The 14616-nt window shown below is 44.8% G+C and overlaps 2 protein-coding genes across 3 annotated transcripts; both read right to left on the bottom strand.

Moving 5' to 3' along the window:
• Positions 1-347: 347 nt before the first annotated feature.
• stmn1b (stathmin 1b) lies at positions 348-3442 on the bottom strand. Its single transcript, XM_062466590.1, has 5 exons — positions 3303-3442; positions 1799-1842; positions 1442-1608; positions 1095-1286; positions 348-920 (listed from the first exon to the last, which is right to left on the bottom strand). Exons 2-5 carry the CDS (start codon positions 1812-1814, stop codon positions 861-863), a joined length of 435 nt encoding a protein of 144 aa, XP_062322574.1. The 5' UTR covers positions 1815-1842; positions 3303-3442; the 3' UTR covers positions 348-860.
• A 6486-nt stretch (positions 3443-9928) lies between these two features.
• Positions 9929-14179, bottom strand: LOC134024132 (cAMP-dependent protein kinase inhibitor alpha-like). 2 transcript variants are annotated; one of them, XM_062466587.1, is made up of 3 exons: positions 13968-14179; positions 11911-12128; positions 9929-11218 (listed from the first exon to the last, which is right to left on the bottom strand). In XM_062466587.1, the coding sequence occupies exons 2-3, from the start codon at positions 12047-12049 to the stop codon at positions 11133-11135; spliced, it is 225 nt and encodes a 74-aa protein (XP_062322571.1). In that variant the 5' UTR covers positions 12050-12128; positions 13968-14179; the 3' UTR covers positions 9929-11132. The 2 variants fall into 2 exon arrangements, with proteins under 2 accessions (XP_062322571.1, XP_062322572.1); XM_062466588.1 differs by lacking the exon at positions 13968-14179 and having other exon boundaries at positions 11911-13232.
• Between the last annotated feature and the right edge of the window lie 437 nt (positions 14180-14616).

Here is a 14616-nt window from a genome sequence, read left to right as displayed (position 1 = left end):
CTCGTGTTTGATCCATTCCATCCGTTCACATGTGTGGCATTTTACAAGGCAGTGTCTTGAAAAGGCAATTAAGTGACATGATCTTATATTTCTGTGTCTAATGTAGAAAAGTGTGTTTAGTGATTAGCAAAACGCTGTGAGTAGTATTTTTCAAATAGTGTGAGGCCGAGAATGTGCTTACAGTTGTGCAGATCTGGGTTGCTGTTTTGTTCCTTTAGTGTCAGGTTTCACTAACTGTGTGTTGTCTGACATTTTTGTGTCTAAGCGGAAAAAACTGTAACATCCAATTTCACACCCTGGTATAAACGTGCTGGTACCATCACAAGACCAAGCGACAGGATCCAAAACAGATTTGCTGCTCCTTTATTAAAGCATTTCGGTTGATGCCGTTTGCAGGTGATCGCTAACGCACAATGTCAGATACACAAATAACTTGATCAGTCAGTGGCATAGCACTACTTGTGACAATGACCCAAACAAAATCCCCCAAAGAATGACTCTTAAAGAACAACTGCATCTTTATTGAGATCAATGAACAGCAGTTTTGACTTACGATGGGTACATATTAACTGGCATTATGCAATAGACACTGTTAGGGACCTATGCACTGCAGTGGCATGCGTCCTCAAAGGTAGAAACACTGGCGATTACAAAGGTCAGAAGGTGCAAAGCACTCTACTCGTGGAGAAACGTTACTGGCGATAAACATCCAAAAACAACAACGATTAGCCTTGGGAAACCTAAACAAGTTGTGGCACACAACTAACAACAAATGACTGTGGCTGTGAACAAAAAATATATATTTTGACATGTACAAAAAAAAGTATATTCAAATGAAAGAGGAAAAGAAAAGTAACAAATCAGTTATCGCCTTCTTCTTTTGTTTCTTTGTTCTTTCGTACCTCCTCGAGCTTCTTATCCTGGAGAGAATCAAAACACAACAGACTTAAGTCCCGTCCACAGTACGTTACTTTAATACTGACATCCTCTGAACCTATCACAGGGGCACGCCCCGTTTTAATCAACCATATCCTCGCACTCCCCTTTCGTGTCGATATTTGAACGGAGAGATAGTCGGGGCAAACGGTCGTTACCTTCTCCTTGAACTTCTCGTTGAGCGCCGCCATCCTCGCCGTGCGGTTCTCCTTGTTGGCCTCCATCTTCTGGTTGAGCTTCTCCTCGGCCATCTTGCTGAAGTTGTTGTTCTCCTCCATGGCCTTCTGGAGCACCTCCTTCTCGTGCTCGCGCTTCTCAGCCAGGTGCTTCAGCACCTCCGCCTCGTGGTTCTGCCGGCGTCGGGACACACAAACAATGCGCAGTGAGCGGACGGGCGGGCGCGCGGCCGACAACTTGGCGAAAACGAGGTCAAGTAAGAATCCACTAAACCTGTTGCGTACGAGGCTCCTTCCCTCATACTTATCACTGTGTTTCTGCGGGGTACCTTGCGTCTTTCCTCCGCGGCCTCCAGCTTTCGCTGGATCTCCTCCAGGGACAACTCCTTCTTCTGCGGAGGGGTGAATGGGTTTTCCCCCTTGGGGTCTGACGGACTCAGGATGACCTCGAAGGCTTGGCCCGAAGCCCGCTTGTCCAGCTCCTTCACCTGGATATCTGCAATCCATCACAAAATCTATCGTCTTAACATCCCAAGCTGAGCACTGAAGGTGTTAGTTCACAGGCGTAGCGGCAAACCGCACAGCTGTCAGTGGCCTCAGCGGATGCTTTCAAATCTGAAATACAATATGCCTAGAGCACTCCATCCATCCGTAGAAGGCTACATGTCTGCATGGCTTCCACCTACCTCCAGAGGACGCCATTTCAGCAAATTTCTTTGGAGGACTGAGCCTGGAAACAAATTCAGACAAAGCATTAAAAGAAACTGATAGTACCACAAGCCAGCAATAGAATTAGATATATCGCTATATAGGTTCATTTGTACATGAACCAGGAGATATTTAAGTTAGTATTGATATGTTTCAAAGAGGAGAAGGTGTGGTTGTTACTGCAGTGCCCTGTCATGCCAACTGAATCAATAACGACATATACACACCAAACGACAGACGATGAAAATTAAGAATTGTTTCTACATTAAAATATTTAACTGAATAATTACTACCCCAAACTTAACTAAATAAGTATTGTATACAGAAAACGTGCATTATACAAATTAAGGAGGTTATGTTAAAAATAGACAAGCGATGGGCGTTGACACCGAGTCATTCCCACCCAACCGTTTGACGAGGAAAACAATAGACCATCTTAAAATTGTGCCATGTCATACGCAAGTCTTTGTTCCATGTTCTGCGATTTCAGTGTACGGACGAGTGCAAGATAGATATACAAAGAACCAATATTGGTGATAATTTCATTATCAGTTCGTTATACATATTTGATTGAGCTGTCAACTATGCAATCGTGGCATACGATCCAAAAGATTATCATAAGTAAATGTGGAAATGGGTGTGTCGACTTCTATTAAATCCGACTGTAAACTGTCAAACCAGACAACAAAGATCAACAATCAGGGCACACGTCTGAACGGTTCTCATCGAGTGAAAGGTTAACTATTGCAATAATACGAATCAAACACGAATGTCACAAATCCTGCAGTCGAGAGACCGTAGACAAAAACCACCGCACCGACATCCATGGCCATCTATTCTGCCCTACCCACTCCGAGAATATTGATGCAAGTTGCATCTGTCTACCTTCCAGACAGATGGGGAAGAGACAAAAGACTTGGCGGCTGAGCTAGTTAGAGCCCCAGGGCGCAGTGACCACACCTGATGACATCTCAAAAGACCATCCTCACACAAAGGCACCCAGCACAATACTTGGTTAGCTAGCTATCACAAAAAGACTTGAGGTTAGATGAATGCATTGTAGTAGAGCTACAGTACTGCCGCGCCCAACATACCAGACAATAAGACTTGCACTAGTGTCTCAATGAACTTCGGTGTTCTGGGACGAAATTAATATGATTATATGACATTCATGTACAAATTTAGTATGTACAACATTCATTCAACATGTCTAACCTTTCACTAGGACAAAGCAGTTGCTAACTCAGGTAACGCTAGCTAATTACGTAACGGTAGCGGGGATAACGTTTTGCTAGACTGGCTCAAAATAGGCTTCGAAGACATCGAGCGAAAAAGACACCCAAATGACATAAGATAACAAGCCAGAGAGTTAGCTGAACCCAAAGTAACAATCCATATCGACATTTTGATTAAGTTGGTCGATAAACATGCATCTATCTGATATCACAAAGCTGACGTAATTTCGTTATTGTTAACACCAACCTATAGTAGGGTTTGGACTCGATGAGGTGTGGTTCTCCTCGGTGATGGATACGCGCTGAATGCTTCGCCTTCAGTCCGCTGCACAGTACTTCTGCCTCAGGACCAGGACTATTAGCGCAAAGAAGGACTACAAAATCGACGTCACGTCTTGTTCTGAACTCCCATTGGTCTAACATAAACCTATCAAAACTCTGATTTAGCAAAACAAGAGCACGAGACATTTTCACCATTCTCGTCTTTTCGCCTTTGTTTACCGATGCATTTTCGGTCATCTTTATTGTAACATTTTGAACAGACAAATTTCATTGTGTTGATTATTCTACCCGACAATCCACAATCCAATTGTATATGAAGGAAAGTCCCGCCATTACATTGTTATTTTGTAGATTTGTTCGTGTGATTGACCTGTTTCTGAGGGTAACATGTTTGACATCGGAGTTACGTAACATGTTTTTTTTTTTTTTACTGGGGTTGTGATACAAAGTTGAACACATGATGCTCCTACATCCGACACGTTTCTCCCTGCCCTAACAATTTAAACATGTTCTCTCATCCAACATATTCTCTCACCATATATTGAGCCACACTGAGCACAATCTATCCAGTGGATCTCAACCCTGGTTTTAGATATTTCCCTGTTCCAACATGAATGGTCGTTACCAGGCTTCTGCATAACTAGATAACGACCCATTCATTTGAGACTGTTTGTGTGGCCAATTTCCACAGGCACTGTGTACTATAGTTATTATAAATTATATATATATATATTCTATAGTTCCAGTAACCTGCAAGTGTCTCACCGCAACACCGACTGCATCACGGGCACTGTGCACTAGTTTTCACAATCTTATTGTAAAATCAAATTGTCCCACTCCACTTCTCCTCGATTGACAATTATGAGATTTTGTAAAAGTATGTTCATTGATCTGGTCTGGATTGGTGGTGCATGAAAGCAAACAGATATTGAGCCATTAGAGGAGAATGCGGTTTTTACCACATCTAGTGACTATAAGTCAATTTTGGATGAAAGATTTAAGTGCTTTGTATTTTTAATGACCTGGACATTTCAACGTTCATTACAATACACTCCTGGGAGGCATTAAGACAATAGCTCCTAATGCACTGGTGTGCAATCTGGCCATCTCTTATCATCCTCAGTGGAATCAGTTGAGAAAGAGAAAGACTGTAAATTCGTAATCAAAGTATTTATCTTTTCATTTATTTGACTTGCTGTCCTCTTATGGGAAGTTATTTTAGGTGGAAGAGCTATAATTAGATGCAAACCAAAATAAACCTGTATGAACCACAAAAAAAAACGGAAAAAAACAAAGAAATGTAGCTCTCAAAAACAGATTCAGTATATATATATATTTAGATTTTAATCTATTTTTGAATGCTCAGGGGATTGACACAAACATGTATCTTTTGCAGCCCTCTACAGTAAAAGGGGATGCATTTAAGAGTTATTCCGGCAAAAACACACTTTAAGACACACTGTCAGGGTTCCGGAGTCCTGACACTTTCAGTATCTCCTTCTCTTTCACCATTTCACTCTGGGATCTTATACAGCATTTCTTCTCAAACCCGAGAACAAACAGTTCTTTGTTTTTGTAACGTTTTTTTCTTTTGTTCACCGCCGCGCAGCCGTTGCTGTAGTGGAAAACTACCAGCATCCCGTTGGAATGAGTGATGAAAGAGAGGCAATTGATCGAGACCTAAGCCGTAATCCTGGCAGCCTTCTCCGACCATACAATGGAGAGGCAGATATCAGCTTCCCAACCGTCACCCGGCAAAACTAACTCAGCCGCTCCAGGACAAAAGATCTGATTCTAACTGCCTAGGAGGAGTGAGAGGAAGACCCTCCCTGGGTGTTAGCAAGGGGTGGGAGGTGTGCAGAGCCAGGTCTGTCTGGGAAGTCTCTTTCCCCTTTAACAACCAGGCCTGTTTTCTGAAACCATTTGGGAGCCGAATCTCCTACATTTCTAAAGATACAATGTGTTAATACTACCCCCCCCCCCTCCCACTGTGTTAGAATTGTCTTTGTGTGCCTAACTGTAGTATTGTACACATTTCAAACATATGCTGCCTGTCCACGCGAGAGATGCAGGCCTGTGAGGGGGAGCCCAGGAGCAGGGGGAGCACAGGAGCAGGGGGAGCACAGGAGCAGGGGGAGCACAGGAGCAGGGGGAGCACAGGAGCAGGGGGAGCCCAGGAGCAGGGGGAGCCCAGGAGCAGGGGGAGCCCAGGAGCAGGGGGAGCCCAGGAGTAGGGGGAGCCCAGGAGCAGGGGGAGCCCAGGAGCAGGGGGAGCCCAGGAGCAGGGGGAGCCCAGGAGCAGGGGGAGCCCAGGAGCAGGGGGAGCCCAGGAGCAGGGGGAGCACAGGAGCAGGGGGAGCCCAGGAGCAGGGGGAGCCCAGGAGCAGGGGGAGCCCAGGAGCAGGGGGAGCCCAGGAGCAGGGGGAGCCCAGGAGCAGGGGGAGCCCAGGAGCAGGGGGAGCACAGGAGCAGGGGGAGCACAGGAGCAGGGGGAGCACAGGAGCAGGGGGAGCCCAGGAGTAGGGGGAGCCCAGGAGCAGGGGGAGCCCAGGAGCAGGGGGAGCCCAGGAGCAGGGGGAGCCCAGGAGCAGGGGGAGCCCAGGAGCAGGGGGAGCACAGGAGCAGGGGGAGCCCAGGAGCAGGGGGAGCCCAGGAGTAGGGGGAGCCCAGGAGCAGGGACCGCAGTCAGGTCAGGTCAGCTGTACGGACGCCTTCTCTCCAGCCTCCAGACTCTCAGCTGGAGACAAGCGATACCTGGCATGTGTACCCGGTGGGTGACAATGGTTTTTCACAGCACGGGCCTTGCTGTTACAGGCACTTAGTGCCCCCCCCCCATCCCCCCATCCCCCGTTTCTTTGAATAAAACATGGCCGTTACATAAGGCGTTTCCCGGCAGTCTGAGAGCTCAGAGGGTTCTTTGGCTCATCTTTCAGACCGGCAACCTCATCTAGCTCTCTCCCAAATCTGTCTAGCTTCGCCACCTGTTCCAAAAAACGGTATGTCCAAAAACAGTACAGTCGTTGAACTGTACAGTGAACTTATTCCTATTAGTAGGAAGTATATTGGTATCAGTATTACATTTTTACTGTTGCCAGGGATACTATAAACATTATATTATCGGTGACTTGTGGCCATCGATGCTTCGTTTCTAGGAGACTAGACGGCTATTCATACAGCCCCTCCTCCTCCTCCTTCATCCCTCGCTTTCTTCAGTTCTCCTTCAGCCAGCCAGGCAGACTGGCACGTTCTGTGGCATGTGCTCAGACCAACCCGCCCGGCGCCCTCCCCCCCACCGCTCCTCTCCCTGGCATTCCCTCCTCCTCCTCCTCCCTACCCTGGCAGCCGTCCCCCCAATCTCCCACACCCACATGCCGCCCCCTTCCTCACGCCCACCTCGCGACCCCTTGTTTGTTGCATCGCTTTTTAATTGGCTGTAATCGATGAGTGATCATGGCTGACGCCGCCTCTTCTCCACACCAGACTCAGAACACTGTGGTGGAGGAAGATCGATGTGCAAATCTGGATTTTCATACTGGTTTGTGAGGGGGACTGCCACTGTATCACACTGTGGCTGTTCCATTTAATACCCTTGTCTGATGGAAAGGTCAGATTTCAGTTGACATTACTCACAGCGTGGTACTTTGTACCCTGAGGTGAATACAACACAGGCTGAATGATTTTCTACGGATCGTACTACCTAATTAAATAGAATAGATGAATCACAGTTCACACCACACAACACTCAGTTAGGTCTAATGTGATAGGGGTGTAACACAATGCATCAGTGTGATCGAGATGCTATTCCCGTCATCCGTTTTGCTCAGTCTAGGCATGCTCTGTAAGACTGTGTTGTTACCATGGTAATTACGGCTTTTTATTTTTAGCTCAGGGTGACAGTGTTTAGAATGCATATCAAGCCCACCAGTACCACAGATTGAAAGATGCACATTTCTATTTCAACCTCCGACATTTCATCGAAAATGCATTCGTCCCAGTTGACGCGCTTCTTTGGAAAAAAACCCTCCTCTTGTCTCTGAGCTCAGGTCTGAATCTTGTGTGGTCAGCGCAACCAAGACAAACACCCGTTTGCATCACAGACTGAATCTCTCTCATCAGGCTCAGTAGCCATGGCAACACCAGAGACAGACAAAAAAACAAGTCAGATGGCGGTGACTGCACTGTCCCTTCGACTGGATCCAGGGGCGGGGTGGGGGGCGGGGTTAGGATTTGGGGTTTGTTATGGTTATTCGTTGCGGGCACAGATGGGGGACATTAAAAAGTATCTTACTGCGATTAAACACGCCTCTAATCTTAGCCACCAGATGCCAGTTTTCTCACCAGTCTACCCTGGCGTTAAGAATCAGACCACTGAAAGCTGGGGCACGGCTGGATGAAGGAAGCCAATGCTCATGACTTCATCACTCCCCTTTTTATGTTGAATATAATGCCTATTGACAGAGTAGGCTAATAGTATGACAACTGAAGAGAAGACGTGGCTATGGTGAATACTTTGAAAATAAAACAATGTGTGATCATTGTAACTTGTCAAGACAAATAAAGAATAAAGAAGGATTATTCTTTGTTCTCCAAGTTATAAATAACCCATGATAGTCGCGCCAGCAGTTTAGATCAAGAACATAACAACAGTTGGTCACTTATTTTCTCCCCACAGAAGAAGAGGCCTGTAGAGATCAGATGCGGACTGAAAGCAATCATTTGTGTTCCTTTGCTGACAGACAAGAACTGACTGATGTTGACTCTGACAGAATAACAGGCTCCATGCTGGGCCAGGCTGGGCACACAGAACAGACAAAAGCAGCATCGGCCCTGGATTTCAATAGTCACTGCAGTTTTCAATAGTCAGTGCAGTTTTCAATAGTCAGTGCAGTTTTCAAGAGTCACTGCAGTTGTCTAGAGTCACTGCAGTTGTCAAGAGTCACTGCAGTTGTTAAGAGTCACTGCAGTTGTCAAGAGTCACTGCAGTTGTCTAGAGTCACTGCAGTTGTCTAGAGTCACTGCAGTTGTCAAGAGTCACTGCAATTGTCAAGAGTCACTGCAGTTGTCAAGAGTCACTGCAATTCTAAATATTTCCCTATCCTGGACCCATAGTATAGGCCTACAGAACACTTTATAGAATACCGTTTTCCCGGAATGCAGGAATTTTAAGCGGAGTTTTAAGTTCATTACACCACAGAAGAATGTGTTGTTAACTACCCATCCAAATTCAAATGAAAAAAAACACAGACAAGTATGTTAAATTAGGCTTTGAAATCGTGAGAAAATCAGCAGTCTTCCCTGCCTGAAACTGGGGGGGGCGTGTCGCCTGAAGGAGCTGAAGCTCCGCCCCCTCGCTGCATGGCGCCGCCTGTCTCAAGTACCTACGACCCAGATCATTTATTTGTTCAATGAGTGAAACATACAGATGCATATAAATGAAGCTTGTTCCCCTGAGCTGTAGCACAGGAGTAAAAATGGACACCAGAGACAGCAGACAGTGAGCTCTCCAACTAACTCATAGCAGAGATACCTCTGGAAAAGTTATCTAGTATAATTATAACAAGCACACAGAACAGAGTGATGAACTGCTGGCGGCGGTGGATGGTCCAGGTGCGACCGGAGGAGAAACGGCCAGGAGGGCGATGCTCGGTACGGCTCCGCGCTGCAAGAGAAGCCGTGTGTCCGCGAACCCCGTCTGTCTCTGGTCCATGTTAAAATTATCCGCCGTGAAATGGTCACTGCAGAGGCGGCTGTTGGAGTTAATGCGAAGCTTTCCATCAGCGTGGCTCTTCACAAAATCAATCCACCTATTTTTCCTTTCCTCATCACTATGGAAATTAAATAGCTTTGCAGCGCAGCTGAAGTTCTTGCATCCAGGTAAGATGCAGTGGAGGGTGGAGGGAGACATCCTGATGCTAGCTAGCTAGCTGATGAAGGCTACAATAACAATACAGCAGGAGTCGTAACTGAAGTGGAGTTGGAGGACCTCTTATGCAAATGAGCTCCAGGCTTTTATACTGTTTCACCGGGTGAGAGGAGGAGCCATGCAGTGATCTGACGTAGATCGGTCAAAGTGACGTAGATCGGACATTTTCTGGCTCCGCCTTACGAAACCTGAGCTGAAAACAGAAGAGAAACTGTTCTACGGTCTAACTCCACATTTCAGCGCGACAAAGTTTTCGCGCTTTGCACATGCTTTCAGGAACTCATTTCACACGTATATAATGTACTGAGAAGCAAATCATGGAATTTACTTTACAGGATCTTTAAGGTTAGATGTAACTTGAATACTGTTTTCTACCGTTTTTTCAGGAAACAAATATGTCTTGCAAGCAGACAACATATTACTGCAGTTCAAAATGTGTAAGTTAAGCATGTTTTTAGATACAATCTTTGGGCTGGAGTGTTAGATGTCTACCAATGGCTGTTCTGTCTATACAAGATCAGAACGTGCAGAGAAAATGTCACCACCTGGTGGTATGTCAATGTACTGAGAAGATGAAAGTCTGATGACTGGTATAAACAAAATTAAGGAAATGTAAAACCTTATAACATATCTAACACATATATACTGAATGATAAAAATCAATTAAAGAGCGTAGAAAATAACGTATTTATTCAAAACATGTACAGTTACAATTGTTATATAAAATGCCAACACAGATATTGCACATACAACATCACAAAGACTACTGTGTTGTGGTATGAATGTGTGGTTTATCTGAGTGCATGGTCGCATTATCATTGTTATTACCATTAGTAGATGACAAGGTTATTATTAGGATAGAAATTACATAAATATACAGTTTCAACAGTAGAACATGATTCACTTAAAAACCTTCAGACCAATTTTGTTGTTTACTCTGAAGATGGCACAAAGTGAAACATGATTCACGAAATCCACAAGAAACAACAAATATGTCCTAATACTGTTACAGAACTTCCATGTATTTCCTCCATGTGGCCCATTTGGCTTACTGCATATCAACACATTTAGCAGCACGTTTAACATTGGCGTTGCCATCTACAGTCATTTGTGAAACCCCCTTAAACAAACTACATGATCGTGAAGCCTGTCATTGAAGGAGCTCATTACAGTAATAACAGCATTGGGATTAGGTTAGCAGTGCAGTGTCAATAATCCTGTCCCTGGATTGAGAGGTCGTCAATCAGGACATGATATTCATGGGATTAAGCTCTTAACGCTATAGCTTTTAGCAGACTGGGAGAAGGATTATGCTACATATTTGATGATCTCTGTTCATTGGGCGTGTAGTTCCTTTATTTTGCGTCCATCTTGTCTTCCCTTATTAGAAAGCCATCTTACTTAGACCACAGTAACGCAAACACACCACACAGACACGCTCACAAACAAATCCGTATAACAATACCGTCACAAATCTGCCGGGTTGGCTGACAAACCACAGCCTGCTTTTAATGATGTCATAGAAGCCTTCTTTGAAGGGGGCAGGTATAATCAACTCCAGATCTCCCCTCGTTCTCATGTCTAATTCAATTCTCCTTCTTTTGCTATCTCCTAAGCAGGTTTCATTTTTCTTTGGTCTTTAAACGATTTCTCTATACCTACTATCTCACCTCGCCATCTCTCTTCTCAGTGTTGGATGCCGTTCCCACATCCTTCAAACCCATGACATGATGACTGGTGCCAGCCACCAGCTCGGAAAAGTGAACAGCCTCATCAAAGCAGTCTGTTGATCGTTGTCGTTGTCAAATCCATACCGGGCCAAACGTGTTGGCTCTGACTCGGAGAGAGCAGCATTCTGTCAGGCCCTGGTCGCTAGGACCCCCCCCTGCTCTCCGTCCCTCCTGGGGGGGTGGGCGGAGGGTCCTCTGTGCTCGGGGACTGGGCGCCTCCGGGCCCATCTGAAAAGGAGTTTCAGTCAGAATACTCACATGATGATTTCACCATTTGTCTCAGCAAAAATAGGTTTGATTACAGGGGGAGTGGTTTTATCTGAGGGGAGAAAACTCCCTCTCTTGGAGCAGTTAGCGTAGCATGAGTACATACAGTCGTGGCCATAAGTTTTGGCAATGACAAATGTTGTGTTTTTCAAAGTTTGCGAGTTCAGTATTTAAAGAAAATGTTTTCACATTTTTCTATAGAAAACTAATACAATAAGGCACATTTTAAGCTTTTTGGGGGAGAACATTTTAAATATATGCAAATAGTCCCCTCTTTTACAGCAGTCAGTCTGCTCTTAAAATCCAATCAGAATGATAGTGATTTCACCTGGATAGAACTAGTTCACACTTTACCCTGTGCTGATGATATGACTTACTGAAATTATGTTCGCAGTCATTTTATGCCAAGGCCCAGCAAGCTTTGCACACACAAAATGTATGTCGCTACAAATACTTGTTACAATAACAAGGCAGGGAGCGTGGATTAGAGATCCCCCCCGGTGTGCAGGAAGTCAAATCAAATTTATAGCCATTTGAACATGCAATGTCACGACAAACACGGCAGAGGATGCATGTGAGTTCAATTCGATGTGTGTAGAAGTGAGGTATATATACAGTTTGTCCACATGCTCACACGTCGTGGGAAAGCTGACCTGTCAGAGACAGCTCAGCCAGCTTGAGGGACATGTCTGTGGGATTGAGCCCCACCGGGGAGCCCAGGATGTCCGGCAGGGCGTTTCGACGACCAGATCGGTCGGATAAGGAAAAGTCCAACACGGGCACTTCGGTCATCTCAATGTTCCACAGCAGACAGGAGAAAGCAGCACGACAGAAGTGGAGTTGGATGAGCAGAAATGGGTGAAAGATGAAGCTATGAAAGATTAGAGAAGCCGGACGTTCGGTGGAGCAGATGATAGGGAGAGGAAAATGAGGATTATTGCAGATTGGAAACGTTTCGATGTTTTTACTACCTTTGACATCCACTAGAGAGTGCTAAAATGAAGCATTTCATTGATTCCTCGCATTGTTTCTCCTCTGTGAAATGCTATAAAAAAAGATTTGTTACATAACCACTCCATCTTGACAATCGCTCTTTTTCTTTCAAGGAACCAGGCAACCAGGCACCTGTACTAACTGTGCTACACTATTCATGTCAAATCACTGATGTAATGTAGCCATACAGTTCAATCAGTTTGTCAAGATAACCCCCACATACAATACAGCATCTACTCGCCTTACACAGTCACACCCCTCCATCTCCATCACCATAGCAACCCCAAGGAGCTTAGCATAGAAACAGGTGGACAGAAATACAATGGCAATTAATGTGTTTCAAGCAGTTAACCAACCCCCAGATATTGTTAAGCAATGTAAAAAACACGAGCACACACGCACACACACACACACGCGCGCGCGCACACACAGTTTCTGAGCCTCTTGTTTGTTCATCCTGCTTCCAGTGAGTCTATCTATAATGTATGAGACCGGAGAGGATTAACAAGTGATGGGAGGCTGACGGCAGATCTCCAGCCCCCGTGCGCCCCCGTGCGCCCCCGAGCACAGTCTTTCTACTCCTTCCTCGGAGGCTTTGCTCGACTGTTTCTCTTCTCAGCCGGTGGACAGAAGCTCCTTCCCCGAACGCTTCGTTATTCTCAAGAACAGTATCTGTCGATATACAATGGGAATGAAATCGACTGCGAGGCCAAACAGCGGCCAACGATGGACAGACGGAGTTTGTAACTATTCTGTCGATGCGTTTTCTAGCACATCGCCAGCATCAGCACCAGCTCAACTGCAGACTTCATCAGAAAGAGTTACGCAAGAGATGAGGGATGGGAGAAGTTCAGGGTGACATTGTAAATAAACAGACACAGCCATGCCTTGAGGCTGTTACCTGTATACGTATGGCCCTGCATGGCCAGCACATGACTGTCCTCCAATGAAAACACTGCTGGAGTCCATTCAAATTCAGCTCCATCAGTTAAGAATTGAAACGCACAGAACAATTCCTTATCTGCAGTTATGGAAAACTTTGATCGCTGATCAATTGAAATTTGGAGGAAAAGTAATTTTTACAATGTTGCTTTTGAGCTCAATTTGAATTGATCCAACTGTCACACAAATCTGGGTGTTAGGTACATGACACCAGCCCTCAGGGCTTGTGTTAAATCCCATAGGTCAATCAGATTAATTAATGTTCAAATCCAACTGTATAATATATGATGACAGTCAGCTCTCCACTATTTATAAGACTATTACACTTGAACCAAACTATGAACTAGAAGTTTTTGTGTCACATAATTTGACATGTAGGCTCCTTGGTGTCAAAAACAGTTCCCTGTCAAATTGAGCCTTACATCTTTAGTTTGCATTTTGCTCAATAATAACATGCCCAAGACTATTCTTCAATTTAACGTGTTTCCCAGGTTCCTTCATTAGGACTTGACAGGCCGCGTTTCTCAGTTATTACTGTTTTGACTGCTGCTGCTGCTACAAAAAAATACATTGACTGACATTATGCTGACTACACACACATGCGGTTTCAATAACCCCAAGCATTTCATACGAATGTAAAATGTAAAAACCAAAACATTTCAAAGGGTGGTCATTTTGAGTTGAATTTAGCCTATAGAAAATAAAGCCTTCATGAGCATGTAATCCCCGTCGTTTCTGTGTATGAAGCAACATGTACAAACATGCTGAGACTCACCATATAATTAATCAACACCGAAAAGACAGCACCGTTAGATTATGATAATCCCGCGTTCATTTCTGTTATGAAATCTAACATACAACTGTGCCGGTAATTTCACAATACCGAGGCGTTTGGAAACCCGGTTATCTTAGCTGCTTCAATTGATGTGAAATAGAGCGTATTGTTACCAGAGAGAGGACAGTACCACAGTAAAACATGCGGGGGTGTTTACATTGTAACCATAAACAGTTCCTCTAAAAAAAACAAAAAGAAACATCGGGATGCTCTACTCAAACTAACTTGGACGAAAATATTTTACTGTGCTGTATCTATTTAAGATTGTGCATGCTGTCAGTTGGTGCACCGGCTTCTGTCCGTGATTCATAAAGATTCATCAACCATTCAAGTGATTTCAAATTTGGCGTGGGAAAAACTATGAAAGGCTTTAATAAGACATGCTCATGAGTCCTGATCAGTCCAGTGTAACAAAGAAAAATAGAAAAATAATGTTTTCCCCTAACTTGAAAATCTGGTCTGATTAACTGACAGGGACTTATGTGCGCTATCCAGAGTGCTGGTGCTGAAGGAAAACATCAACACCGACATACGCGACCGGGGATATGTTCCACGTTTTTTAACTGTAAACTCAGATGTAATACAATTC

The sequence above is a fragment of the Osmerus eperlanus genome, chromosome 7, assembly GCF_963692335.1.
Source record: "Osmerus eperlanus chromosome 7, fOsmEpe2.1, whole genome shotgun sequence".
NCBI classification, from domain to species: domain Eukaryota; kingdom Metazoa; phylum Chordata; class Actinopteri; order Osmeriformes; family Osmeridae; genus Osmerus; species Osmerus eperlanus.
Note: the sequence above shows the minus strand (reverse complement) of the source record. Positions and strands in the feature narration are given on the sequence as shown.

Coding starts and splice junctions, on each gene's coding strand:
- stmn1b (XM_062466590.1), bottom strand. Junction 1,287..1,441: donor CCGCGGAGGAAAGACGCAAG/GTACCCCGCAGA, acceptor CGACGCCGGCAG/AACCACGAGGCGGAGGTGCT. Junction 921..1,094: donor ACGAGAAGTTCAAGGAGAAG/GTAACGACCGTT, acceptor GATTCTCTCCAG/GATAAGAAGCTCGAGGAGGT.
- LOC134024132 (XM_062466587.1), bottom strand. CDS start 12,049: ATGACCGAAGTGCCCGTGTTGGACTTTTCCTTATCCGACCGATCTGGT. Junction 11,219..11,910: donor GGCTGAGCTGTCTCTGACAG/GTCAGCTTTCCC, acceptor ACTCCTTTTCAG/ATGGGCCCGGAGGCGCCCAG.